This window comes from Grammomys surdaster, unplaced genomic scaffold (assembly GCF_004785775.1).
Source record: "Grammomys surdaster isolate TR1022 unplaced genomic scaffold, NIH_TR_1.0 126121, whole genome shotgun sequence".
NCBI classification, from domain to species: Eukaryota; Metazoa; Chordata; class Mammalia; order Rodentia; family Muridae; genus Grammomys; species Grammomys surdaster.
Genome location: NW_021620929.1, coordinates 3,845,004 through 3,871,384, shown reverse-complemented (window position 1 = coordinate 3,871,384; position 26,381 = coordinate 3,845,004). Strand labels below are relative to the sequence as shown.

General features: G+C 44.5%; 2 protein-coding genes across 2 annotated transcripts in view; one reads left to right on the top strand and one right to left on the bottom strand.

Moving 5' to 3' along the window:
- Insyn2b (inhibitory synaptic factor family member 2B) overlaps positions 1–10,798 on the bottom strand; it is a 108,683-nt gene extending 97,885 nt beyond the window's left edge. Inside the window, exon 1 of the mRNA XM_028756479.1 lies at positions 10,675–10,798. The gene's annotated coding sequence lies outside the window, so the exon portion shown is untranslated. The remainder of the gene's footprint in view (positions 1–10,674) is intronic.
- The window catches only part of Dock2 (dedicator of cytokinesis 2), a 414,603-nt gene that overhangs the window by 318,921 nt on the left and 69,301 nt on the right, over positions 1–26,381 (top strand). Inside the window, exons 28-30 of the mRNA XM_028756478.1 lie at positions 12,980–13,078; positions 15,358–15,452; positions 25,661–25,739. Coding sequence (XP_028612311.1) covers positions 12,980–13,078; positions 15,358–15,452; positions 25,661–25,739 — 273 coding nt within the window. The remainder of the gene's footprint in view (positions 1–12,979; positions 13,079–15,357; positions 15,453–25,660; positions 25,740–26,381) is intronic.

Here is a 26,381-nt window from a genome sequence, read left to right as displayed (position 1 = left end):
ACTCGATTCAGTGCAGTAAGCATGTATCGTGTTCATTATAGCATTACGTCAGTTGTGCTGAATGCTTCATCACAGGGTTACAGTAGTTTACAAAGGTGTACAGCCAGCATTAAAAAAAGATCTTTTGGAAAGGGGTGGGCAAAATTGGAGACCCCCAGATCTTAGCTCTATCTATGCCCCATATTCAATGTTAAGTTACTAGTGATACATCAATAAAGAGAAGAAAAACTCTCAGCATAGGACTCTCCAGGTGGGAACCAAAGAGTCAGGTGAAGTCCTTCCTGGAGGAGGCAATCCCCGTGTTGATCTTTAAAATGAATCGCTGTTCTTGTCATTAGAGCATGAAGAGAGGGAGGGAAGAGAAGTCTACAGGAGATAGTACAGTGAAGCAAGATAAAGATGGATGACAACTTTGAATGGCACTGCGGGACAAGGGCATGAGAAAATCACGGAAGGGGATCCCATGTGCAATGCCCATGTGAGTTAGGCAGGCAATGTGAGGTAACCGGGTGAGGTGACCAGTTGTCCTGGTGTGACCAGGACTGAGGGGGATTTCTGGAACATAGGGCTTGTGGTATGGAAACCCGACAGTTTCATGCCTTCTTCGATGGGTTGAGCACTCTGACTAGAAGACTTAACCACCTGGAAGGCTATGATGCTCTTACACCTCTACAGGATAGAACTCCAGGGCTGTGGGAACACAGCCCAATATTACCAAACCTTATGAGGCCAAGGGGAAACGGAAACGTGAGGATTGTCTACAATCTCTTCTGGTCTGCACATGCTGGCCTTATGGTCAAGTGTCTTTAGAAAGTGGAGTCAGCCAAACGAAACCTTTCTGTGGGCTGTGGGCTACGGCCCACTCCTCTGCCCCTGCCCCATGCCTCTCAGAAGTCAGTGGTCATCTATTTGATTTTTAATTTGATGTTCTCCACATCAGATTCAGCTGCTAAACCCAGGGCATAATCGATCAAGCAGGAGGTGCAGTGGTGGCAGGGACACCTATTTAATTTTTCAAAGGTGGAGTCAGTGTTCAACAGTGGCATGCTCTTCTCTATGCCTGGAGAATCTATGTAGTGAGGAAGAGAAATGAGACATATTTCTAATATGAGACTTAATTGTGGATTAACTTCACTTGTTATCAAGATACCCTCATGACTGATATCAGACTTGGGGTACCAGAAGTCATTTTGTTTGGGAGTTTGTGGGTCAGGGAACTGTTGTTTGGAGGGGGAGGGGCACAGTCAGTGTAACTGTATGCTCACACAATTGGCTTGGAATCTCAGCTATGCCAATTTCAAAGGCTGTGTGATGCTTGAGAAAGAACCTAGCCTTTCTGGGCTCTGTCACCTCTAACTGTGTTACAGAGATGTTTTCAGGATAGTGTCCAGAAACACCTATCCCCTTACCTCTCTAACTCCAAGTTTTAACTTCGATTAGACTTCCGACCAGGATTTTCAAAGCCTCCTGGGGCAAGAGAGTCGGCAGGGGATTTACAGAACCAATCAGCCCAGACAACTCTAACATCTTTTTTCTTTTTCTTTTCTAGATGGAATTAGTAGATAGGCTGCTTTAGTAATGTTGATCTGATATCTGGGCACTACCAGGCCAGCTCTCTCAATGGCATTTTTCATCGTGTGTCACTTGCCTTTTCTTTAATTGAGTGTGGCCGGGAGCACAGCAGTAGGCACTGGGATCAGGAAGGAAGCTTCCAACACAGGTCTGGGCCTTCTGCTCCAAGGCGGAGGGTGGGGCAGGACAGGGGGTATTTTGCATCCATGCCAAGCTGCAGTGTCACCTTTATTAATGGTGACAGGAGTAGGAGTCTGCAGGTGGCTAAACCAACACTGACTGTAGAGAACAGAGATGGCAGGGCTCTACCACCATGCTGAAGGACGGAGAAGTGGGACAAATGAGACTGAAAAGGGGAGAGAGGAGAAGAGCCCTGAAAGGAGGTGCATTAGCATGGCGTCATCGGAAACGTGCAAAGCAGTGAATGAATGGATTAAGAATCATTCTCAGGGTGGCGAGGCCAGTGTCAGGAACAGAGTCTGCCAGTGAGGAGGTAGAGCCCAACAGAAAAGCTTGGCTTCGTTGGCAGAGCTATGTCCATGCCAGGGTCAGCCAGCACGGGAGGCTCAGGAAGCAGCATTTATCCCCTCCAGTCCCCTCCTGAGCCTGGACGTGTGCAGGCACGTTGCATCCAAACGGGTTTTACAGGAGCTCATTACTGCTAACCCTTGGAGTCAGCTTTTCAGTCACCCTCCCACCCCCGTTCAGCTTCATTGGGGTGTTTTCATCATTGGGACGAGCCTCGTGATCCTGCCACTGTTAACAGATGAAATAGCACTCCCTTTATAGAAACGAGGAGCAAGGACTTTGAGTAGCTCTCTCTACCTTGTCAGCAGAGCTGGCCTGGAGGCAACAGTCGGCAGGTGCCAGCATGCCATCCCATTACCTACAGATTGAGTTTTGTCGCTCAGAGCCTGCCACATCTTTCATGATCTCCCCCTGTGAACTTCTGCGGTACCAAACCCCTTTCTCACGTCCAACTCTGCCTCTGTCCTCATTCTGTTCCATTCTGTCTAAAAGTGGGACAGCGATTTCTCAGGGTTTGTACTATCAACTCCCTTCACCAGCCTCTGGCAGACATCACTAATCGATCACCACAGGCTTTCCTGCTGAGCTAAGACTTGGCCTTAAAATCACTCCCGACACAATTCTCTAGGCAGTCGCTACCAATCAATTAAATTAATCAAATTACAAGACGAAAAGTATTTTCTGTTATATATCTAAGATGTCATTTCCGATCCTTAGCTGAATCTCTCTCAACCTCGTCATCCCTCAAATCTACATTCTCTTTGAAAGTTCCCTTGAATATATCTAACCCACTCTGTCGCCACTTAAAAAAGCCCAGAGCAAACATTACCTACAGCACGCATTGTACACCAGCCTTACCGCATCAGAATCCATGGGCCTTTGCCTGTATAGACCATGGAATCTTAACCGTGGTGTTAGTGACATCTTGGGCTGGATCACTCTTTGCTTTGTGCCATGTCCTCTATTGCAGGGAGTTTAATCTGCACTAGCCTTTACCCAGGAGATACCAGAAGCAACCCCATTTCTCACTCGCAATAGCTACCATAGAAAGAGGTACTAGCTGGAGCGTGGCCTAAGAAGTGGAAGCTTATGTTTAAAGAAAGATGCAAGTGATGGTCTTTAGGCTTCTACAGTCCTCAGGAAGTATGGCAGGGCTGGGGCTGGGGTGACTGAGGGAACTCTCTTGTCTACAATGTAGTCTTCTCCACAGAAAACTCTGGCCTGGCCCAGCTGCCTATGAACATATCTATCTGCCTACCCATCTGTCCCTTTAATCATGGGGACTTTGCAGGGAGACACTGTGCAAACCCCCATCCTCAGTGCAGCTCCTGGATCCATGGGGAGGTTTAAATCACCTGCTAGAAGCAACTGGAAGCAAATTGGGACAGGTCAACATGCTGTTCCTGGGCTACCAGGAAGGAGCTGAGGCTGTACATTCAGAGAGGAATGTTACGAATCTTTTTAGAAGACCTTCTTTCTGAGGCTTCTGACCATTCTCCTCTCAGTCCTGGAGCTGCCATTCATAACCACATTCACAAAGAGGAAACAAAGTTTTAAAGAGGTAAAGCATCTTGTCCAAAGTTCCAGAACACGTCTGGCCCAGGATACACTTGCCCCAGTGCTACTGGTATGGGACGACAGATGTTTTCTAATTTGTGGCATTGATGTTAAACAGGGGAGTTCTCCCTACAGAAAGCAATACAGATAACGGAGAGGTGTCTCACTGAGACCTACAGTCATGGAAGTCTTAAAGAGGTATAGCATCGTTATAGAGCAGGTAGATTGTCTGTGTTTTCTGTTATGATTGGTCTGGCTATATCTTCACCCATGCAACCTTACATAAGTGCATGTGGGTATTTATCTCTCCCTTTCTCCCTCCTTCCATTCCTGTGGGAGCACGGAACATACCTTGAATGATGTTTTCTAACATTCAGGAGTTATCTGACGGTAGCACTAAGGTTAAATATACCATTGTTTTTGCTTCGTTGAATTCGAGGTATTGCTTAAGTTTAACTACAATAACTTATGAATTCAATAGTACCTTTTTCTTCCTTAAGAAAAGAGAACAAAGGCATTTCTGGAGTCAAGCTGGTCTAGGAAAGTTCTGCTCCTTGATTTCCTCATTTGTGATGTTCAAACAGCATTATCAACATCTACTAAACGTTGATGTCCTAGTATGCTTCCCTATGGCTGTGATAGAGCACTACCACACCAACTCGGGGATAAAAGGGCGTATTTACACTACAGCTCACAATGTATCACGGAGGGAAACCCAGGCAGGAACCTGAAGACCCCAGATGAAGCAGCTACCATGGAGAAACACCTTACTGGCTTGCTTCCAGGCTCAATCTTTCTTATAAAGCCCAGACTCATCTTCCAGGGATGGCACAACTCTTTATAACTGGGCCCTCCTACATTAACTAGCAATCATGAAAATACTACCAAAGATGTGCCCATAGGCCAGTGGATGGAGGCAGTTCTTCAACTGAGGTTCCCTCTTTCCCGTTGTGTCATGCTAACAGCCAAGACCAACCACTACAGTGTGTAAAAGAGGAAAAGCATTTTCAACAGTTGATCCACAGTAAATACACAAATGGCTGTTGTGACCATTGACATATTCCTCAGCTGTACCTGACATATAACTGTCTGACAATGGCTTTTCTTCCTTCTAACCCTTCTCTTTTCTTGCTATGACCCTGTGGATGCTCTGCACAGATGGAGAAATACAGAACTTAGCATGGTTATCTGGCACGCTGTCCATCACATGGCAGTTGTTATTATTGTCTTTTAGTCTACAGCTCCCCATTCATCTCAGATTTCATAACCTTTCGTGACCCCTTTTCCTACGGAGGATGTTCCTTCCAATCATTTAACCTAGACTCACACGTTTGCAGGAGCAGGTGGAATACTTCTTAGGACATGCGCCTCAAACTCCAAGCCCTGTTACTGTTTCTGGTTTCATTTGGAGTGGGATGGGTGGGTATGAGCTGAGGGCTATACCCTATTGTCAAGAACTCTCCAATACAGGTTTTCTTAGGAAGTTTAGCATGAAGCTTGGAAAGCCCGTCACTGCTGTGGACAATGAAAAGAACTCTTTATTTCTGAAGTTGTTCTTTTCCCAATCAGATTGGGATATTATTGGGAAAAAAATCCCAATTAATAATAATCCATTTCCCAGCATTGGCCTCTCAGGTAGGTCCCCAGATTCGGATGGTTTTAATTGGAGACTGGGAACAGCCGGGAGTAGATTTCTGTTTATTCAGCACTGAACAGTGGGGAACTGAGAATACCAAGTCTGAAGAAAAATAAAATCGATGTCAAAGTGGACTCCATGTGTGCTCCCCCAGGAGGGCCAGACCGTGCTATGAAATAATCATTTTGCGAGAAACACTTGCTAAGGAGTGACAGCACCACCAGGAACCAGAAAAGCCAGCACTTAAGGCATAATTTACATGTTCCAACAACCCATGACCCTGGAAATAGCACTAGTGTGGCTCCTTGGAGATAGGCTGGCATGTAAGACAGGGACACTTCTTCTTTACAGAGTGGGTCCTGTGGCAAATAGCAAGCTTCTTAAAACTCAGATTGAGAGCATCCATTGCACTAAGAAGAAAACCCAGACTCCTGGCTCTGAGCCCCATGCACCCTTGGGAGTTGGCTCCTGTTGGCTGTCTTCCTGACCTCACCTTGTACTTTATCCTTCCTTGTTCATAGCTTCTGGCCATACTGGCTTCTGCTCCATCTCTGATGCTCTCAGCCTACCCCCCAAGGTCATTGATTCTGTCCCTCACTTGGCCCATGATGCCCTTCCAGGCACTTACACAGCCATCCTCATCACTCAGATGTTAGCTCCCAGAATCCACCACTGTCTACTCAGTCCAAAACAAGTGCCTTACATCCTGTCCTTGTCCAGTGCCTTCTCCCATTTCCTTAGTAGAGCAAACTGCTGTCTGCAGTTGTTTTCAGGTACTGGCTTATTACAGATGTGTCTTCCTGTTTCTAGCCCCACTCATCTGGAAAGTGTCTAAAAAATGCCTTTGAAAATCATCGCATCTGTAGCCCCAGTGCCTAGAACCATGCCCAGCACACAGTAGGTGCTCATATAGTGGGTGCTCACACAGTAGACATTCAAGAAGTAGTTATTGAATCAAGGAATATGTAAAAGGGTTACTCCACTGGAATTTGACAGAATGTCAGAAATAGAACAAAAATACTTAGGTTTCTGGCCTCTGCTAAATCAAAGGTATAATACCCAATTAAATTTTCAGTTTATGGAGAAGGGTCCCCATAACATTCTTTTAGAGATAGAGAATGCAGTAATAAATTCAATCTTTATTAATATTTATCAAACTTATGCAATATTCAGGTTCAATTCTAGATCCTAGCAATACAGCAGCAAATAAAGTGACAGGGTTCTCTGCTGAGTAGAGGCAATACAGAAGGTGTGGTATAAAAATACTGTCCTTGAAAATACAGTCTTGGGAACCTAAAAGGCTCTACTTTTATTTTCTTCAACACCACAAACTAAATGTCTGACTAGTCAAACTATTTGGCTTCATGCTTCTCATGTTTTTCATCTATATAATGGGTACACAGCTTAGCTCCTTGTGTAAGCTGAGAAGTCTCAGGGAGATGATGAAGAAGGCATGAGCGAATGAATGAATGAATGAATGAATGAATGAATGAATGAATGAAATTAATAATAGGATCTACCATCCCCCTACTTTCCCTTGCCACAAAACACCCTACTGTTCTCCTTGGAAGATTTAACGTGATCTCACAGGCAGGCCCAAACTCCAGTTATGATCAGAGATGTACATGATAAGCGAAAAGTGTGTGAGGAATACAGGCTTTTCTTCTGGCCTTGCCCCTAAGCAGCCTTCCCAGGCTGCCTCACTGGTCCTTCAGTGAGGACTTCCCCTAAGGAGACACTGCCTGCAAGCCTAGCCCTTGTTTATCCAAACATTTGAGCTGTCATTGATGCCCTCAGTGTCTGGCAGGGGTGCATGGTGCTAGCCCTCCTGGAGGTACCATGCACAGATGTTAGGATGCACACAGAGGCACAGCATCCAGGCGACACCTCTCGGTTTGCTCATGGTGTTCTTCTGCTTTTGACAGGGAACAGATCACACAAACCTCCTCGGATGTGTGTTCATTTCCCCAAGAAGGAATGGAACCGGCTTCACCTACCTCACAGCAGGACCCCTGGGTAGCTAAGGAGCATCAGGACACGCAGAGGCAGGCACCTCCCAAAGCCAGACAGCTGATGGATTATGTTTTCCATAAAGGCAGTGGGTAGCACATGCTTTTGAACAATTTGAACACCAAAGTCACTTTTCCTACCTTCCAGCGACTGTCTTCAAGTCAAAGAAATCCCCCAACATGTTTTGCTCCCAGAGGTACACACTCAGTGAGCAGCTGAACTTGAAACAGGATAACCAAAGGCCACTCAGAGTTGAAGGCCGTAAAGGCACTGTGGCCAAGCTGCAATGGGGAGCAGTTAAATTGGTTCACAGACAGTCACTGGTAGACAGTTACCATTTCCTCTGTGCTGGGAATTTTACTTGGTTTATCTACATAGCTTTCTGGACCACAGCCAGTAGCATGATAATAATAATAATAATAATAATAATAATAATAATAATAATAAAGCTAGTACTTACTGAAGGCTCTATACGTTCAAGGTTTTCTATATAAATTAATTCAATCTTTTATTCTCTATATAAAATAAAGAGTTTTTTTCTTTTATTATCTTCTTTGACACATTAGGCAAACAAGTCACACAAGATCCTGCTCAAGGTCACAGGCGCATGGCTAGGATGGGAACCTTGGCTACCTGGCTTTAGGACCCCACCCTCTTCCGCAACCCCTGCTTGTGCCTCTGTATCCAGCAAGCATTAGATATGAGCTCCTGGGAGTACAGCCTTAGCCACCCTGCTGTACCCCCTGATGCCTAGCACTGTAGCCAGACTTGGCATTGTTATAAGAGAACACACTCGATATCTCAGCCTCCCTAAAGACTTTTCCAAATTACAACTCCCAGAGGCCTGACGAAGCTCTGAGATGAATGGGTTTCAGAGCTCTTGCTTTTCCTGACACCACAACCTCCCACCTCCAATCAGTCCTGGATCCACCATACAGACAGCACTAGTTTAATCCAAGAATAAAATCAGTTACATAAGCACATAGCAGACATGGGGGTGAGCGGAGGAACAGCCCGGGAGCAGCATTCGGCCACTCTGTCTCCAAAGTATAGCCGGTTCACAGAACTTTTCATCTCCCCGTGAGCCTCCTCCCTCCGCACGCAAACTTTCCTTCATCTCCTCTCCTTGGTGCTTTCTATATTGTATTTTATTTTGGTTGTGCACATTATCTGAAGTTACCATAGCAACGCGTCACCAGCTGCTATCTCATAGTAATGTTGGCATTTAGGTAGCAAGCTCCTGGAGTTGACTGTTTCCTTCCCTCTGTGTTCTTACCTCTCCCACCAATCTCAGGTGATTAGGGGGTGCCTACCAGCAGCCAAAGACCCCTCCTCAATTTTGTTCTCCAAAGCAGAGCGAATGATTTGCTTTGCCTTCTTTGCCCCTGTTTACTCCAGCACAGCAAGAGTCCTGACTGTGTGTGTGTGTATGTGTGTAGGTGAGTGTGTGTGTGAGTCTGTGTACCTGCATGTGTTATGTTTGCATTAAAGGTTGCTAAGTAGGAATGGTTAAATTGGATGTTGTATTCAAAACTATTAGTATTTCCAACAATAATATGATATGGACATGGCTTATAAGTACAAAGGAGCCAGGGAAATGATTTGGGGAGGGTTCCTACCAGAACTGAAGTCATCTGCTATGTTGCTCACACACTATCAATTTTCTCTCTTATTTCCTTGCCAGCACATAGTAAAGAGACCCTGACTGGTTTTCCTCAACGCTTCAGTTCGCTCCCAGATGTGCAAGACCTCTGAGTGTAGTGATGAGCTGGATTAATTAAAAGAATTGATTGTCTCGGATAACTAAAGACAGTCCTATGCAGCAAATATGCCCCTCCACTCTAGCGCTAAGTAGCCCCTCATCAGCCAAGTGCCTGCGACGATTGCACTTATTTTTACACGTTTGACCTAGTTTCAAACTGTGTCTCCTCATGCTGTGATTCATTAGCCACATTTTAAACCACCCGATTAGAGCGAGGTGACTCTGCCTGGTTTGCGCCAGAGTCTCAGATTCAATTTCTCTCTGGGAATTTAATATGCGAGTCCCACTGGTCCTCTGCTTTAAGAAGCAATTTCCTATCCAGGCACCTGGCGTGCTGCTTTGGTATGGATGAGTGGCTGCCTCATGTCTTGGTAGTAAATATATGTCGATTATAGAATTTCTGCCAGGAATAAAAAGAAGAGAGTTCTAATTGGCTCAGATTACAGGGGATCCCCCAACTCCCCGAGAACCCCATGCAACACTAAGGCTTTTCTAGGTCCTTGGAGGGGAAGGGAGTTTGAACTTTTAATGATATAAAGTTTGAGCAGCGGTTGACCTTAGAGCTGTGTTGGTTGCCAGGGCAAATAGTCTGTCACCTGTACCCCTCATCCCCCACTCCCAATTTCTCTAAGCATTTTAGACATGGCAGGTATGAAAGTCTGGCCTCAAACTTGTGAAAACAGGAGAAAGCCAAGACACAATTGCCATTTTGAAGACAATCTTGAAAGGGACTAGCCGTCAGAGAAGCACACCATGATTCCATTATTCCTTCACTGCATGAGAAAGCGTGAATGACCATTCAATTCAAATGACAGAGAAGAGCCTTTAATGAACCTACTGCCTGTGGCTTGCTCCACTTCAGGGTGTCTGTCTGTTAGTCACATCTGTGTGATCACCTAAGGATCGATACCAAAGTGAGCTAGGCACCGTGGTAGAAAATCAGGACGCTTCCGGTTCAAGATAAAGCAGTCAATTTTTGATTAACAGGCAAAAGCAAGTGACTTGTCTAAACTTCCATGACAGTGCATGCAAATCCTAGTGAAAGGCACCCAACTGGGCTTTTCTCTGTGCTGATCAGGACAAAGAAATTAACAAGCTGGTAAAAGTGATTTTGATTGATCTGTGAACTCTTAACACACTGGCTGACTCCTAATAAAACAATAATGGTTAATTTCATAAAATGGTCAAGCTCTCTAGTGAAGAATTAAAAAAAAACCCTCTTTCTTTTTTCATTATTTAAAGAAAGAAAAAGGGCATAGAAGTTTCCGTAAACAAACCCTAAGGGAATGCAGCCTGTTTGAGGTAATCTCAAGCAACTTGAGCTCCTCCGAGGTTTGCTCTTTGCATTTCCCCCTCTTCCAATTCAAATCAAGCCACTGGGAATTAACAAGCCTTGCGGATCGAGGCATTTGGGGCAGCCTGCAGTTCTGACAATGGTGGATTTTCACCACACACACCCACACAAGCTCATAGTCTCAGCACTCATTTAAGCCAAAGATTTAAAGTAAACTGTTGTCCGAGAGAGAACAGCATTTTTTTCCTACAAGATCATCGACTAGAAAAAAAAAAAAGACAAAAAAAAAAAATCAAACCTTCCCATATCTCTTACCTCCAAGCAGTGGAATTACCTGCAGAGGATGCTGCCCTCTTCCTTGTACAACGAGCCAGCCTTTGACCGGAAGCAAGATAACTCCAAACGAAGGAAAAATAAGCCCTTTATATTGTAATTTTCACTGTTTATATGCAAGAAGTGTAGTGGGTCTGCTCACGTAGGAATAAATAAAAAGCCGAACAAACTGCACAGCAGCTACCGTGTGAAAAGAAAAGCCCCCTAGTGGCTACAGGATGAATTCTTTAAGGAAGAGAGAGAAGAGACAGAGACGAGGGAGCCGAGGAAACACAGGTACACGCACACACGCGCGCACACACACACACACACACCTACCTTTATCTTTTCAAATTTAGAATCTTCCTCCCCTACATTTAGCCTAGCCAGAGGTATAAAATACATCTCTTGATTTCAGTGGGACCTTGTTAAGTTAGCCAGGATGCAGCTGTTTCAGCCTGGTTTGAGAGAGTTGAGTAATTCCACAAACTCACTGCTACCTCCCCCTGGAGGTCTAGCCAGGAAATAACAAGCAGGTGGAACCCCCAAGGCTTTAGATTCCTACGTGCAAAGTGGCTAGAGTCCCTGAAAGTCTAAGCTTGGTGCTTTTGGCCAGATATCCGTGTTTCCTAAACACGGGGCGGGGTTAGTGGTCACCAGCTTTTGTGCAGGTGACCTGCTTAGTCATAGAGTTCCTTCTTTTAAAAGGCCACTCAGCTGTTCCAAAATTATCAATAATACTTTTAAGTGAGGACCCTACATCTTTCCCTCATTCTGTTCTATAGCTGGTCCTGCTGACTGGGATGGCATTGACACCCCTAACTCTAATTGAAAAGCACCAGGAAGCAAATGAGAGCCTGTACCTATGTGAGCTACTTTGGCAAATGAGAGCATGTGACACATTTAGCCAACCTAAGAGACCTACCGAGGAATACAGAAGGTCCTTCCTAGGGGTCATTAGCAGTGTCCGTCACTAGAGAAGACCTACAGGCTGGCTCATATACAGATTACATATGTGCATGCATATTCGATATTTTTAACAACATGATAAAGTTGTTAAACAAAGGCCTCAGTCTGTGACACACACACATAAACACAGAGACAGACAGACAGACAGACACAAACACACACATACACACACACACACACACACACACACACACACACGCATACAAACTCATGTATCACACACCTTTATCTTTCAAACATGAAACTTCCAAGCCTATCTTCAGCAGTGTGGGTCCCTGGACACTCCCTGTATTTCACCACTATCTAGGCAACCTTCAAAAAAAAAAAATCTGTCTATGCTGGGCCACTGTGAGACCTCCTCTGGCCACATTGGTAGCCCCTCTGAGATCTTACAGGTAACAGTTGAGAATATCACCTCAGCCATGCTTGGTTAGTGGCCAGTGCTTTCTTTACCATCTTCCAGAATATGTCTCCTCAAGTGCTGCTTCTATATGCCAGCATGCCCCAGCACAGACACTGAATATGCTGGGAGGGAGAACACAGGAGGGTCTGAGTAATGCCTCTGATCCATGCCTGACTATAACTCATGCTTCTCTGTTCCCAGGGTTCCTTTAAGACCAAGCCCCTCCTCAGGTCTCTACCTTGATTTCCCCCTTGTCTGAGTCCTTTTCTCATGGACATTAATCATGCTTTCCCAACTAAATAATAAACCTAAAAGGAGCAAAGGTTGTCTCTCCGCATCTCCTTTGTCTTCTTTATCCCTAACAAATGCCAATCCTGGTAGGTGTTAGGTTCTCTCATGGCTGATTGATTCATGGTGATCCAGTAACTGATCTCTCTGCAGAGACTTGCAATGCGCTTCACGGTGCTGGTGGAGCCGTTGATCTTTCCAGGAACTCCTCTGGGAGTGGATATGGGCACAGATAAGACTATGGGGATTCACACAGACAAAATTATTTACCAGAAAATGAAACTGACTGCCCCCCGAGGATCTTGGCTGACATAGGCTGAGTCTCCCAACATCCACAGAGCGCTGTTTCCAAGGTGCAAACAGTGCAGATGTGGGATGAGGCGGTGGGTCTACTCTTAGTTTTGAATCTGAAGCTCTTAGCAAAGCTACAGACACATAATGGGTGTTTAATGAATGCTTTTTAAATGAATTCGCGGTAAGGACATTTCCTCTTAGGGAGTTGTTTTACATGCCAGTAAGAGGAGATGCCTCACTGTGCTGGGTGGCCCTTTATCAGTGCCTGGGGTGGCTGTATGTTTTCAAGTTGGATGTCAAGGAGACGGAAAGGACGAATTTCAGCGCCGTTATATTTCTCATTATATTTTGCAGAGTCACTTTGTGGCATGTATGACAGCCATCTTAGACCAGATGGGCGACCAACACTATTCCTTTTATATTGAGACCTTCCAGACCAGCTCAGACCTTGTGGTAAGTCTGCAGGACAAGGGAGGGGGTTGGGGGGAGGCAAGAAATGGAGAAGAGGGGTGTGGCACACCAAACTCTTCTTTTCATGAGTTTGGGGCAAGAAGGCGCCCTACAGATCTCACGCGTGTGTTGCAGATCATGACACGCACGTCTGATTCCGTCTGCTGTATAACTCATTTCTAGAATGTATCTCCAGTCCATTACAGCACATGCTCCGGCTCCCACATCTAGAGTCCCATTAGCCAGCGAACATTTGTTGATGAATCATGAGGCTTTGGAGCTCAAGACCATGAGGGTCAGAGCCCTAATACTTTAGATTGGAATCTTAGATTAGCCACTATGTGACCATAGGCAAGCTAACTTCTCTTAAGTCTCAGGGTTTTTTTATTTCTTTGTTGTCATTGTTATTTTTTCAATCTGTGAACTAAGGGTGGCACTATCTGTGGCACAGGCTTTGAATCTTAACTGTAGCAGTAATCACTCAGCACAAGGCAGCTGTCACTCTGCTGGAGCACATATACAGAGAGAGCTGGTTCCTGAGCCCAGCTCACCTCTCGGGACTCATCTGCTACACCTGCCACCATCACCAGTGAGAAGTCACGAGCTTGGCTCTGTGCTTGATCCTTGTGATAACCTTGGGAGGTAGACATTACCCCATTCTCCTGATGTGGAAACTGGGACCTTGTACCACAGAGGTGATTTTTTTCCTAGAGACAAAATTTGCTAGAAATAAGCCAATGCCATTTCCAGACTTTCACAATTTTGCTTAAAGCAGTGTTTTTTGAAATGATATTCTGCATACCCCCTGACTACCCTACCATAAACACACATACACACATCACACCACTCACACACGCAAACACACCACACACATATATGCTATGCCAGTCACACATGCACACACAAGTATGCACACACACACACCACAGATATACATCATACTACACACATATACTCATATGTACAATTGCACAGACATTCACAGCACCCTCACATACACAATTGCACACACTCACACACTCACAGATACAATTGCACACATACTCACACACACAATTTTACATATCCACAGCACACTCACACACACAATTGCACACACAGACATGCACACACATATACACACACTCACAAGCACATACCACAACATACCACACATATACACCATACCACACACACTCACACATACCCATACACACAATTTTACACACACAGCACCCTGATATACACAGTTGTACATATGCGCACACACAATTGCACAATGCTCACACATATTCACACACACAATTTCACACACACGGCTCCCTCACACACACACAACTGCACACACACAATTACACATGCTCACACACAGATATTTGCACACACACTCACATACACTCACACATACAATTGCACACACACACAGCACACTCACTGGCAAACAAGTACATACATATACACACACAAACACTGCTAATCTATCTTTATCTGTTTCATACATTGGGTTTTACGTGAGATTTTTCTCTGAACAGGAGCTGCAGTGAACATGACTTGACAAACACTGCTTAGGGAAAAGAACTGTGGATGGGTGGGTTCACTCTGGGTTCGAAGCTTTATTCAAATCACCTGAGGGATTAGGCTTCATTACCTGCAGCTCAAGATGCTCTTGGCACCAGTGGTTCATGACTTTGCTGTCTGGATCTGTGCTGAATTTATTTTCTCTAAAGATAAAGATGAAGGTTAGCCTACTGCAGAATTTGCTGGAGAATGTTTAAATCCACTTTGAACCTCTTTAAAAGAGAGGAAGACCCTTGTTACCTCCCTTCTTTATGAGTTTATTTGCACATGTGACATTTGGATTAGCTGTGCCTGTGCATTGCTAATTAGATGTTCATTTAAATAATAGTGTATTTGCTCAATGACCTGAGACCATGCCATATAGTGTGGATTATTTACCTCTCAAATACATATCTGGGAAGATGATTATGAAATCATCAGCAAATACATTTATTTCTTTATTCTTAATGACAGAACCAATAGTGCTTTATTTGCAGAGACCATTTTTAGTCATTGTTCATATTCCTCTTGTACCTGTGAGGCAGAATCTTGGTAGCTGACTTATAAATTTCCATTTCTAACTCGTTGTGATGACTTTGAATTCCTTAGCAAAAACCTGGGCCCCTTCCCAGTCCTAACCCTCTAAAGGAAAATAAAAAAGATATTGATTAACCACCACTAATATCTAGACACGTGAAGTCTGTCCCTGAGACTTGGGGTGACAGGTGTGTTTGACACTTTTATAGGACTTCTTGATGGAGACATTCATCATGTTCAAGGACCTCATTGGGAAGAATGTGTATCCTGGGGACTGGATGGCTATGAGCATGGTCCAGAACAGGTAAGCTGCCCATGCTTCCAGAATACCGCCTCCTGTGCTCACTATTTATTTTAAAGAACACTAGCTATAGAAGGGAGAGAAGAGATTAGAATATCAACAAGCCCTTCCTTTCTTTGCTCAAACACAAGGAAGAAAGAGTTCGCCAATGTTGAAGCTACTCTAAATAGCTCACACTGTCTCTGGTTTTCAAGTTGCAGTTAAAATGTGATACTCTGTGTATGACAGGAGAGTTTAGGGAAGCGTTATACAATTATGTTGTTCTAAAGTTCATTTAGGATAATAAAATGTTTTCTGTGTCATATATTAGGTAAGTGTCCAAAGCACTGGGTTAAATCTTTAAAGGTTTCCATGTTACAGGATGGGGTTGGGAGAGGTATGCAAATATAAGAAAGATAAAGATGAAGGTTTTCTACACCAAAGAAATATCAGGGAGCATTTTACAGATGAATCTGCCTTTGGGAAAGTGTAGAGTATAACTTACACATTTTTTTTGTTTATTTATGTAATCCCTAATCATGTCTCACAGAATCCCAATGTAACCCAAGAATAAGTCAGACCCCACACGAGCAATCACAACCTGAGATAAATAATTACAAATGATTCCAAGCTTCACTGTTGTGTCTCCAATACCATCTTGGCAAGGTACACGCCCATCCCACGACTCAGCCATTCTAATAATCCCTTCCTCTACTCCACTGTCCCCCCACTGTCTTTTGCATGTTGTGGTTACCCTGATCTGTCTCAGAATCCTGATCTTAAGTCCCACCCATGTCCTCTCTTGAGCAAGGCTTTCACTGCCCCTCCTTTCCTTTTTCTCCCCCTTTCCTATGGCTATTTATATTTATTTCAGGTCTGTACCATAGAAAGCCCTTTATCTCAAACGGGTTTCTCGTTTTATCTCCCTGTCCCTGCCACCTCTGTTCTTCATTACACAGGTCAAGTATTGGCTGACAAAGACAGAAATGTCCCCAGAGAGTGGTGGAGAAGAAAAATCAGAATATTCTTGAGTGAAAGGACTGGAGGAGAGACTATGCACATTTACATATTAATGATTTTGTTATTGCATAAGGTCTGAGATCTGTCTCTTGCATGCTAAGAGCTCATTGCAATACCTGCTGACCTCTGGAAAATTGTTCTTCCAGTCCCCGAATGCCCAAGTGCCCATCATGTGGTAGACACCTGGCTCCAGTACTCTTGGGCTAGCTTTAGGACTGCAGGAAGGAAGAAGGAATCAGTCAAGGCAGAAGAAAGCATCTATCTATACATCTTTGCTTATTGTAGAAGGAGGGAGCTCTTTCCAGCTTCACAGTATCAGGGACCATTCCATCCTATCCTAGGCTCACTCTACCTGGTTCACATCATGCTGAGGGCTGGCTTTACAATGACAAACAAGCTAGTGGTAATTCTCCTAGGCACACCATGGGTCAGAAGTACACTCTTCCCTGGCCTTGTGTCTTGCCAGCTTTCTAAGCATGAACCCTGTGGAGGAGCATAGACCCTCATACTTGGAAGGGCCCCATGCTTGGTTTAATGCTCATGTGCTACCATCTCTTGACTCATAATCATTTTTAGACAATAGGGATCCCTGTTTTCATTTTGTACTTATGTAGGTGCTCAGATGTCAATGGTCAGCCATCTTGGATTGAGGTAGAAGCTATCTGCTACTCTGAACGTGGCCCTTCACTGTATGCCAGAAGATAACCAGACAGTCTGTCAAGGTATATGAAGCATCAGGAGATAGTAGAGGGTCATTTGCATCTGGGATATGTCCAACTTCTCCTGTTGTCTAATCTCAACATATGTAGAAGCTGTGGCTCTGCCTGGATGCCTGTCTCCCTCTAAAAATTCTGCACCCTTTGACTCCCTCATGGCAGGAAAGTTTGTTTCCCATTCAGTTTCTGTCTGTATGACCACTTAGCTGCTATCCTCACAGCCTGTGAGCAGTTCTTCACAGGACGAGTCAGTCTATACACAATGAACTTTTCAAGAGCAAACCCCATGTGCCGTTTGACTGTGTGTATCTAGTCCTAGTACAGAGAGTGACATTCATGCATATGTATAGTGACTCTCTGTGCCCACAGGGGACTTCCTGACTGGGATTTTAAAGTAACCTGGGCCTTTGAAACTAGAAAAAGTATGGATTCAGATAACTTGAAAAACTTAGAGGTCTGGTTTCAGGCTCAATCGAGATGCCCAAATGAAGATGGAAGAAGTAGATGTCTCTCCCTCTGCCTTGTCTCTGCTGGCTTCATTCTCAAACAGACATTCCCTTTAGAGGGATGAAAGTACACCCTACAGGTTGCAAGTATATCTATTTAATTTTATTATGCATATGAGTATTTTTCCTCTGCGTGTGCCTGTGAGCCACTTGAGTGCCTGATGCCTGTGGAAACCAGAAGGAGGTATCAGATCCAGGGACAGTTGTGAGCTGCTATGTGGGAGCTGAGACTGGAAGCATAGTCCTTTGGAAGAGCAGCTAATACTCTGAAGAGCTGAGCCATCTCTATAGCCTGCAAACATGTATTTTATTGAAAGAAAGAGGAGAAAGAAAAACCTTCCAGAAAAACCTGCCAAGAGGTTTTTTTTTTCTTTCTTCCCAGTCAGTGCAGTGTAATTCCCAAGGCTAATCTTCAAAGTCTGGTTTGGGCTACATGTTCATCCATAAACCTCTGTGGCAGAAAAATGAAAGATATTTTTAAGTCAAGCTTTGATCTTACGATCTGCCTTCTGAACCAGAGGCAGTGTGGTCAATTCTACCCAAACAACAGGGATCCAGGAAAGTAATAGAGAAGGCAGTTCTCCAAAGAATAACCCAGAGTTGCTGTTAGTTAGGAAGGCTAGATTACCGTCAGGAAAGGGAACTAATGACATGAGCTAATACAAAGCCAGGGCTGAAGTTCATCAGGCAAGTCTCCCCTTTTGGAGCTGTGTACCAGGCATTCTGGGAGAAGTTCTTAGCGCTCTGTGTGAGGAGGTGTTGGAACAGGCCCCAGAGATGTGGCCCATTCTAGTTCCATTCCAATTGCTGTGATAAAATACCCTGGGGGAAAAAAAGCAACTTTAATGGAGAAATGTTTTTTTATTAGGCTTAGAATTCCAGGATCCATTCTGTTACTCTAGGGAAGGCAGGGCAGGAACTCAAAGCAGCTCACTACATTCAGTCAACAGCAGATAGGAATCGACTGTGTGTGTATCTGTGTCTAGCCAATCTCATACAGTCTAGAATACAAAGCCTAGGGAATGGTGCTACTCATGTTCAGGGTAACTAGTCTTTCCACCTCAATTAACCCAATTAGGAAAATCCCTCAGAGATCTGCCCACAAGCCAACCTGATCTAGACAATCCCTGACTGAGACTATCTTCCCACAAAAATTCTACATCATGTCAAGTTGACAATTAAAATGATCCTTCTGTCTCTATACCTATAAATGGAAGCCAAGGAACTCAAGAAAGTAGAATTGCCCCCTACTTAAAAGCAGTTACTGCTCGATCCGTGAAATACTTGTCTTTATATTTCAAAGTCTTTTAAACTTGAGTTCAAGGGTACAGCATGGACCGCCTGTAAGCCCAGGTTGTCCTTGAACTCATGACGCAGGTAAAGAGGAAGATTTTGAATTCATAGTCCTCCTGCCTCAACCTTCCAAGTGCTAGGATTACAGACCTGCACAAGCACAGCCCACCGCAACCCTTCCCTTTTCAGAAATTCATTCAGCTGGAGTGTCAATTTCTGAATCTCTGGGGAGACGATAACTACAGTCCATTTTACAGGATTTTGCATTTCTCATTTTGGATGGATAGGGTTGTTCCTCAGTACCACACTGATAACAAGTCAGACTTCAGTAAGCAGGGCATTGGTATCACCAGGTGATACCAACTTGGTCTTGAGCTAGCTAAGTGCTTCCTAATGTCAACTCCTGCTAACGATGGCTGTTCTTTTGTCCTTGCAGGAGAAAAGCTTAGTTTATAGGTTTCTTTCATATTTTGGCTACCAGAATGTCTCCTCCACTTATGGAGCTCATGAGGGCTGCTCAGGACATCTACATTTTGTGTGTTATTTCATAGCTGTTATGTATTAAGCACCTAGATCAGTCCACTGTTACAAATGCTTTGCGTGTGCTAGCTTCCCTGCCCCTCCCGACAACCTTATGAGGTGGAATCACAACCATTTGCATTTTACAAATGACACAGCTGACTTACCCATCTTTGCAATGCCAGTTAGAAAGAGAGACACCATTCAGCCTGAGCCAAGTTCTGACCCCGGGCTTCTTCACCCTGCGTACCAGAGACATTTGTCTGGAGAGCTTTGAACAGACATCCAGACAGCAGCCTTGAAGGGAAGACAGGCTGCTGCCAAGGATTTGTGGCTAGTTTGCAGAATATACACAGACAGAATGTGTACCATGATTTGTAGTGGGACACTCACCTAAAACACCATTTCCTCTTCCCCAGAAAGAAACCATCCGCATACACAGGGTTCTTATCTCTAAATTAGCCCGAATGATAACCAATTAACTTTCTTCGCTTATCTTCCTCGTTCTTTTCTCCTCTCTAATCTTTATCTCTTTCCCTCTATTATCTATGTTACCGTAACTAATCTATTACCACCTCTGATTTATGCATGTATACCTGTATCAGTCATCTATTACCCGTGTTTCTGTTTGTTGGTGGTGTGCGTGGAGTTTTCAGGCTTTAAACTTCTCTCCAGCTGGGTGCTGTTTACCTATGCAAAGGTGATGGTATGTGTACAGTAAGAAACACTTTCCGCTAGAATGTTTTTCTTTGTGGTAAGATGCAGCATTCTGCACGATCTGATTTACGTGGCATGTTCAAATTTTAAATGATCAAATTCTTCATAATGTTGTAAATTAACACAAATATGCTAGGAAACCTCTCTCTCTCTCTCTCTCTCTCTCTCTCTCTCTCTCTCTCTCTCTCTTCCTTCTTGCATCTGTGCCTCGATCAGGAATCATAGCACTTCAAGGGGAGTCAGGGATTTAAACACATCTCTACGGCTGCTCTTAAAACAGTCAATCAACATTTATTGAGTGTCTAAGGCTCTAGGGAGGACACAGATCCATTCAAGTCCTGATCCTAAAGGCTTCTCCTTCTAGCAAGTAATAAGTTGGACCAGAAATGTGCCAAGTCCCACAGTGACCCTCATGAGAGTAGAGCCCAGAGATGGCGTGAAGATGTTCTAACCAGCAAGGGTTGCATCTCCTTAGGGGGAGGGTCATGTAGCTGACATCCTGCATACCACATTATTTACATTACAATTTATAACAGTAGACACTGAAATAATTTTATGAGCAAGGGTCACTACAACATTAGAGGGTTGCAGCATTAGGAATGTTGAAAACCACTGTTGTAGCTGATGACTTACTGGGTTCAAATCCTGTCCCCTTCATTAGTTATTGACTTTTCGGAAGTTACTTAGCTGCTCTGGACTCAGTTTCCCTCACCGTAAAATGGGACTAGCAATAGTTCCCATTACAGCGTATTTATGTGGCTGAAATGAAAGAATAGATGGCATAGTTAGGACAGTGTTGACACACAGAAAGAACTTTATAGCTATTGCTTTTATCTCCACATTCCTGCCACTGGATATGTGTCATGGAACATGTCTGGAGGACAGAGGACAAAGGACAACTTGTGGGAAGCAGTTCTCTCCTTCCACCACATGGGTCCTAGGGTTCAAATTCAGCTTGTCAGGCTTAGTGACAAATACCTTTGTCAGCTGAGTCTTCTTGCTGGCCCATGATTTCTTTACCTTACACAGCACAACTAATGTTGAAGTGCGGTAGGATTCCAGATTTGGTGAGCCTGTTGCACCCTCAGGGAAGTGCTGAAGGCGATTCTGGTGAGCTGTGCCCTGACAAGCTGGCTTATGCTGCTTCTCCCTAACCTCTTGATGCATGAACCTTGGGATGTTCTGGTGATAGGAGCAGCTTAAAGGTTCAGGGAGAATGCATGTGTCAGACTCAAGGGAGGCATAAAGAGCTCTGCCACTCAAGTGCATCTGTTATGTCTGTCCCTAAGTTTAGACCAGTAGACTCAGATATACCTTAGGAACCATAGGGCAGAGAGCAGCATTCACAGGAGCCCTCTGATCCCCTGAATAATACTTGCTAGAGAGGGTCCCCACTCCTTTCTCTGCTTTTATTCACATCATACAACTTGTTATTTCAGCGTGGCACTGTGCTGTCATAACAGAGTACTTCCAGCCTCAGATTTCCCCCATCACTAAATGTGGTGGTTGCAATTCAAGAACCAGAAGAACAATGACTGACGTTTACTGAGGATACCCATGTGCAGAGGCCCCGGATCCTCATTCCTAGATTACATCTTACTGGGTATCCACACTTGGATCCTCTTTTATAGAAGGTGCCAGTGAGATGCTGGGGAGGTCAAGGCCATAGCTCAGAAGGATGGAGCATTGACTAGGCAAAGCTTGCAGCAACCCTTGTAGGAGCCCCGTGTACTAAGCCTGGTGCAGAGTGGACACTCTGGCTATCAAATATCTATTTCATCTATAGCATCTATATCTATCTATGGTATCTATGGTATCTCTATGGTATCTATTGTATATATGTGTGTATATATACAGATGTATATGTACATATATATGTGTGTATACATATGTATATATATTGCTAACACACATGGATAAGTAAGATTAAGTTGAGATTTGAAAATAAACTTTGTTTTAAACAACTTATGTTCATTGTTGATAGCAACAGAGAGTTGAGTGTGTTCTTATTTCTACCCACTTCGGAACAATTTTTGAAAACAGAAAACCAAGAAGAAGAGCCTTACACTTCCTATCTTAAACACAACACAGAGTTAAGTGGGGTTCTTAAATTCAGCTTGTGGCTGTCAGAGAATACAGGGGGAGGTAGCACACCTGCTTCTCCAGCACATGGCTGATTAGTTTCCAGTCACCAGCCCAGCCTCTGGGAGCCCCAGACAAGTTTAAACTGACAACCTCAATAATGTCTATTCTGAAGTTACCGATAGCTTTGTTGCTAGCAAGAGTGTATAAAGCCCTCATTTGGGTATCACATTTCAGCTCCTGAGATGTTTGTACACAAAGTGACAGCCAGCCATTCAATGTGCTTCCATCTAGAGAATCAGATAACTAATCTTTAAGGAGAAAATATAGATGTTGTTTCAAAGGCATCTTAGCAAACGGCAAAAAGCAAAACCAAAAGAAATCCCGCTCTTTGACAGCTCTTTGGGGTGGTGGGTTTTGTGGGATTTTTCCATTCCTACTGTTGTGTGGTCCTGTCTGCTTAAACCTGATTGCTAGGTGTTCCTTGCTTGCTGTTTGTCCACCTATTGGCATCTAGTTTTATAAGGAGAAGTGGGCAGTCTGAAGGACCCATGGGATTCTCTGATGACCACTGTGCAAACTACAGGCTCTGGGTTGGGCACTGAGCTCAGTACTCACCATGCCTCATTCCCTGCGGCAACTCCAGGAAATGGCTCCCTCACCACTGTGTAGCAGGGAGGAACCTGAGATTTCAAAAGGATAGTAGCGTGACCCAAATCCACGGAGATGGAAAAGTGGCAAAGTCAAAAATTACATTTAGGAGTCTGTGCGTGTTCCAAATTATGTCATCGCAACATTAGAATAAGCTGCACCCACCCCACTTCTGCCTCCAGCAAACAACATGTAAGTATTTAATGAGCTACTGCTGCAGCCCTGTTACCAAGCAGTGCCCCACCGAAACCAACCAACCAACCAAACAACAACAACAACTCCCTCTAGTACCTGCCATGTTCAACCCAGCCAAAATACAGCACCAGTGTTTATGCGCAGCCGCCATAAGTCCTGAGAGCTTCCTCTTTTATTTTATGGAATTTCTCTGGCTGCAGAGTGCTCCATCCATCTGTAGGAGGGGAATGGGGATGAATGCACTGGTACCTTGGAATAAGTGGTCCAGGAACAAATTCTAACCACCGAGGTGAGTGTGGTATTAATAGCCCAGCTTATTTATCTCCAAGGAGGGGACACTTCTGACATGCAAATGTATTGTGTAAGGTCTTGTAGTGGTTCCCAGGCATAATGGAGCTCAAATGATTACCCACACTCATCAGCACTTCCTTTATTGGCCTCCTCTGGTACCTCAGGCAGGCTCTAAGTATTTCCCCCCGACCAGCCACTCAGGAGACAAGGAGATATTGATTGCCTGCTGCTCATTAGGAATGATGGGACCAAGGTGGCAGAGTGTTTACCTAGCAGGCAGTGGAGTCTAACTTCAGTCTGCAGCATTGAAGGAAGGAAGACCAAATCACAAGCATAGGCACACAAAGGAGACTTGGCCACATCTCAGTTGGAAGGCAGCTGCAAAACTCGAGAGTAATGATTATGGCTTTGTCCCCATCTGTAGCAGTGGGGTGAAGTGAAGTAGGTGGCTCTAGACCTATTCTGAAAGTAGTGCTAAGAGGATGTGCTGACAGGCTGTGTGTTATGTGGGGGGCAAGGACAAAGCCAAGGTTATCAGAATTAAGTTGTTTTCCTCTTTGGGAACAGGTGCAGGGGGGGGGGTGTTCTTCATTCATGTGGGGGGAAAATGCCAAGAGAAGAGGGAGTGGGGATGTTTGAGAGTTAGCTTTGGAGTGAAGAGCAGAGAGCTTGGATCCAAGTTGGGGCTCATGAGAAGCCTAGGATAAAGATACAACTGGGAAAACGAGCATGCGAGTATGCCATGGTCCTAATCTCTAGGGAAGTGTGGTCTGATGGAGGACACGGTGTGCCGTTCACTGTCTTCCAGGCTCACATAGGGTCCTGCAAGTGAAGCTGCAAGGAACAGCCTTGAGGCCCTACCCTGTGAGTGCATCACAGCCTAAATCAGAAGTTTGAGTACATGGAGAAAGCTAAGATGTCCAATGTGCTGAGAGTAGAGAAAGTGCCTCCAGAGAGTGAGAAAGTGGGCAGTGACCTATTGCATAGGAGAATGACCAAAGGTTCTAAGAAGTAGGAGGTTCTGGGTGTTTTCAACCTGCATTCCTGGGCCTTGAGTGTCCCAGGACCACTTTGAATGGCCTAGCACATCTATAGAGGACAAAAATCACATGACAGTGTCCAGAGGTTGTACAGGACAGCCTCAAGTCTGTACCCGGAAAGCATAATTTTGACTTAGAAAACTAGGACAGGCTATAAAATGAAAACATGTCTCTAAATGCAAAGGAAGTAATCTGAATTGTGAGGTGAGAGTGAAAAACAGGCATAGGAAAGGAAGATCAGGCCAAAACATGCAGGGCACTGCATGTAAAGAGAGTTCTGCTCATCCATGGGCAGTGGAGAGCCATGGAGGTCAGGAATGGCCATGGTCAGAGCTATCCCTGAGAATGGCAGGACAGGAGAAGAGAAGAGAGCTGTGGGAATAGTCAGTGAGGCTCATGGACAAAGACAAAAAGAACAAAGTGGCCAGAGAGACATGGAGAGACATGGAAGATGCACCTCAACAGCCCGGTACCAAAACAAGAACTGCAGAGGATAATTGGTTAGCACTGGGTTTCAGACGAAGGACTGGAAAGGAGGTGCTCAAAGGAAGTGCACAGGGTGTGGAAGAGCGGTTACAGGAACATTGTCTATCATGGGGGAAAAAAGCCGAGAAACCACAAAATGGTCTATCAATAAGAAACTGATTAAATACACTGTGATACGGGCCGTAGAGTGGAATGCTCTTTGGTGATTAAAAAGGATGACGTGGGGCTGCACTCATTTGTGTGAAAGAACCCCGAGATTTATTATTGAGTAAATCGGCCAGCTATGAAACCACATCCACCGTGTAATATCATTTATCAAAATGACACCCTAAAAATGTCATTCGTATAGATGCTTCTAAGGAAACCTTTCAAGTGATGTTCACCCACACATTGACGGTAGCCTTCTCCAGGAGAGAGAATCCCATAGAATACTGGCTGTTGTTTGGAGGAGGGGATGTTCTTTCTTTATGTTATTTCTGGACAGCGTGGATTGTTCAGCCATACACTTCTAATCGTTTGAATGTAAGACAATATAAACTTCTAAAATGGATGGTTCTTGAATTCTAGCGAGGGAATCTCAGCCCCTACATTGACCTGCATTAGTCCTCGTCTGAAGATCAACCCATTCTGGGAGAATGTGAGGAGATTTTAGTCCATCAGAAAGATAAAAGAAAGAAGATGCCCAGGTGGCCCAGTAACCTTGTTTCCTCTTCCAGAGTCTTCCTGAGAGCTATCAACAAGTTTGCAGAAACCATGAACCAGAAGTTTCTAGAACACACAAGCTTTGAGTTCCAGGTGAGTGTAAAGCATTGGACTTGCTCAGGGCTACCCTGGCACACAGGGCCGGTTGCTTTGTCCTCCACCATCATCACTGGCAAGCACACAGAGGCTGTAGGTGTCTCTGAAGGCATGCATAAGGGAAGTGGGGAGAGGAAAGAAGATGTCCTATTTGACTGGGATGCAAACCATTTCCTCACTGCAGAATGGGCCCTGCTGTTGCCTTTCAAAAATGTAACATTTTCTTAGTATTTTGTTCACTGGTGCCTAGGAACATCCAGTCACAGCCACTAAAGTATAAAGCTTTCAAGTTTATCTTTGTGACTTCGAAATTTCTCCAAAAGCCATTTTGGTGTGTGTGCTCGGCCAAGATTCAGAGCCTCTAAGACATTAGGGCGGGGGTGCAACTGTGTGATAAGAATGTCCCTGAGGTAAGTAGAGTGATGTCCCTGGTCAAGCCCGTAAAGAACATGCTCTTCAAAGCCTGATGAGAAAGTCTGTATTACTGCCCATGACTGCAGGAGTCAGAGAGAAGAAACTCTACCCCCAGCCTGAGATGCCCTCTCCAGGGAAGTCCTCAACCCTTAGAGCCTCTGGTAACAGAAAGTAAGGGAACAGAAATCACCTAGTGCGGTAACTCAAGGCCATATTGTCCCTGCC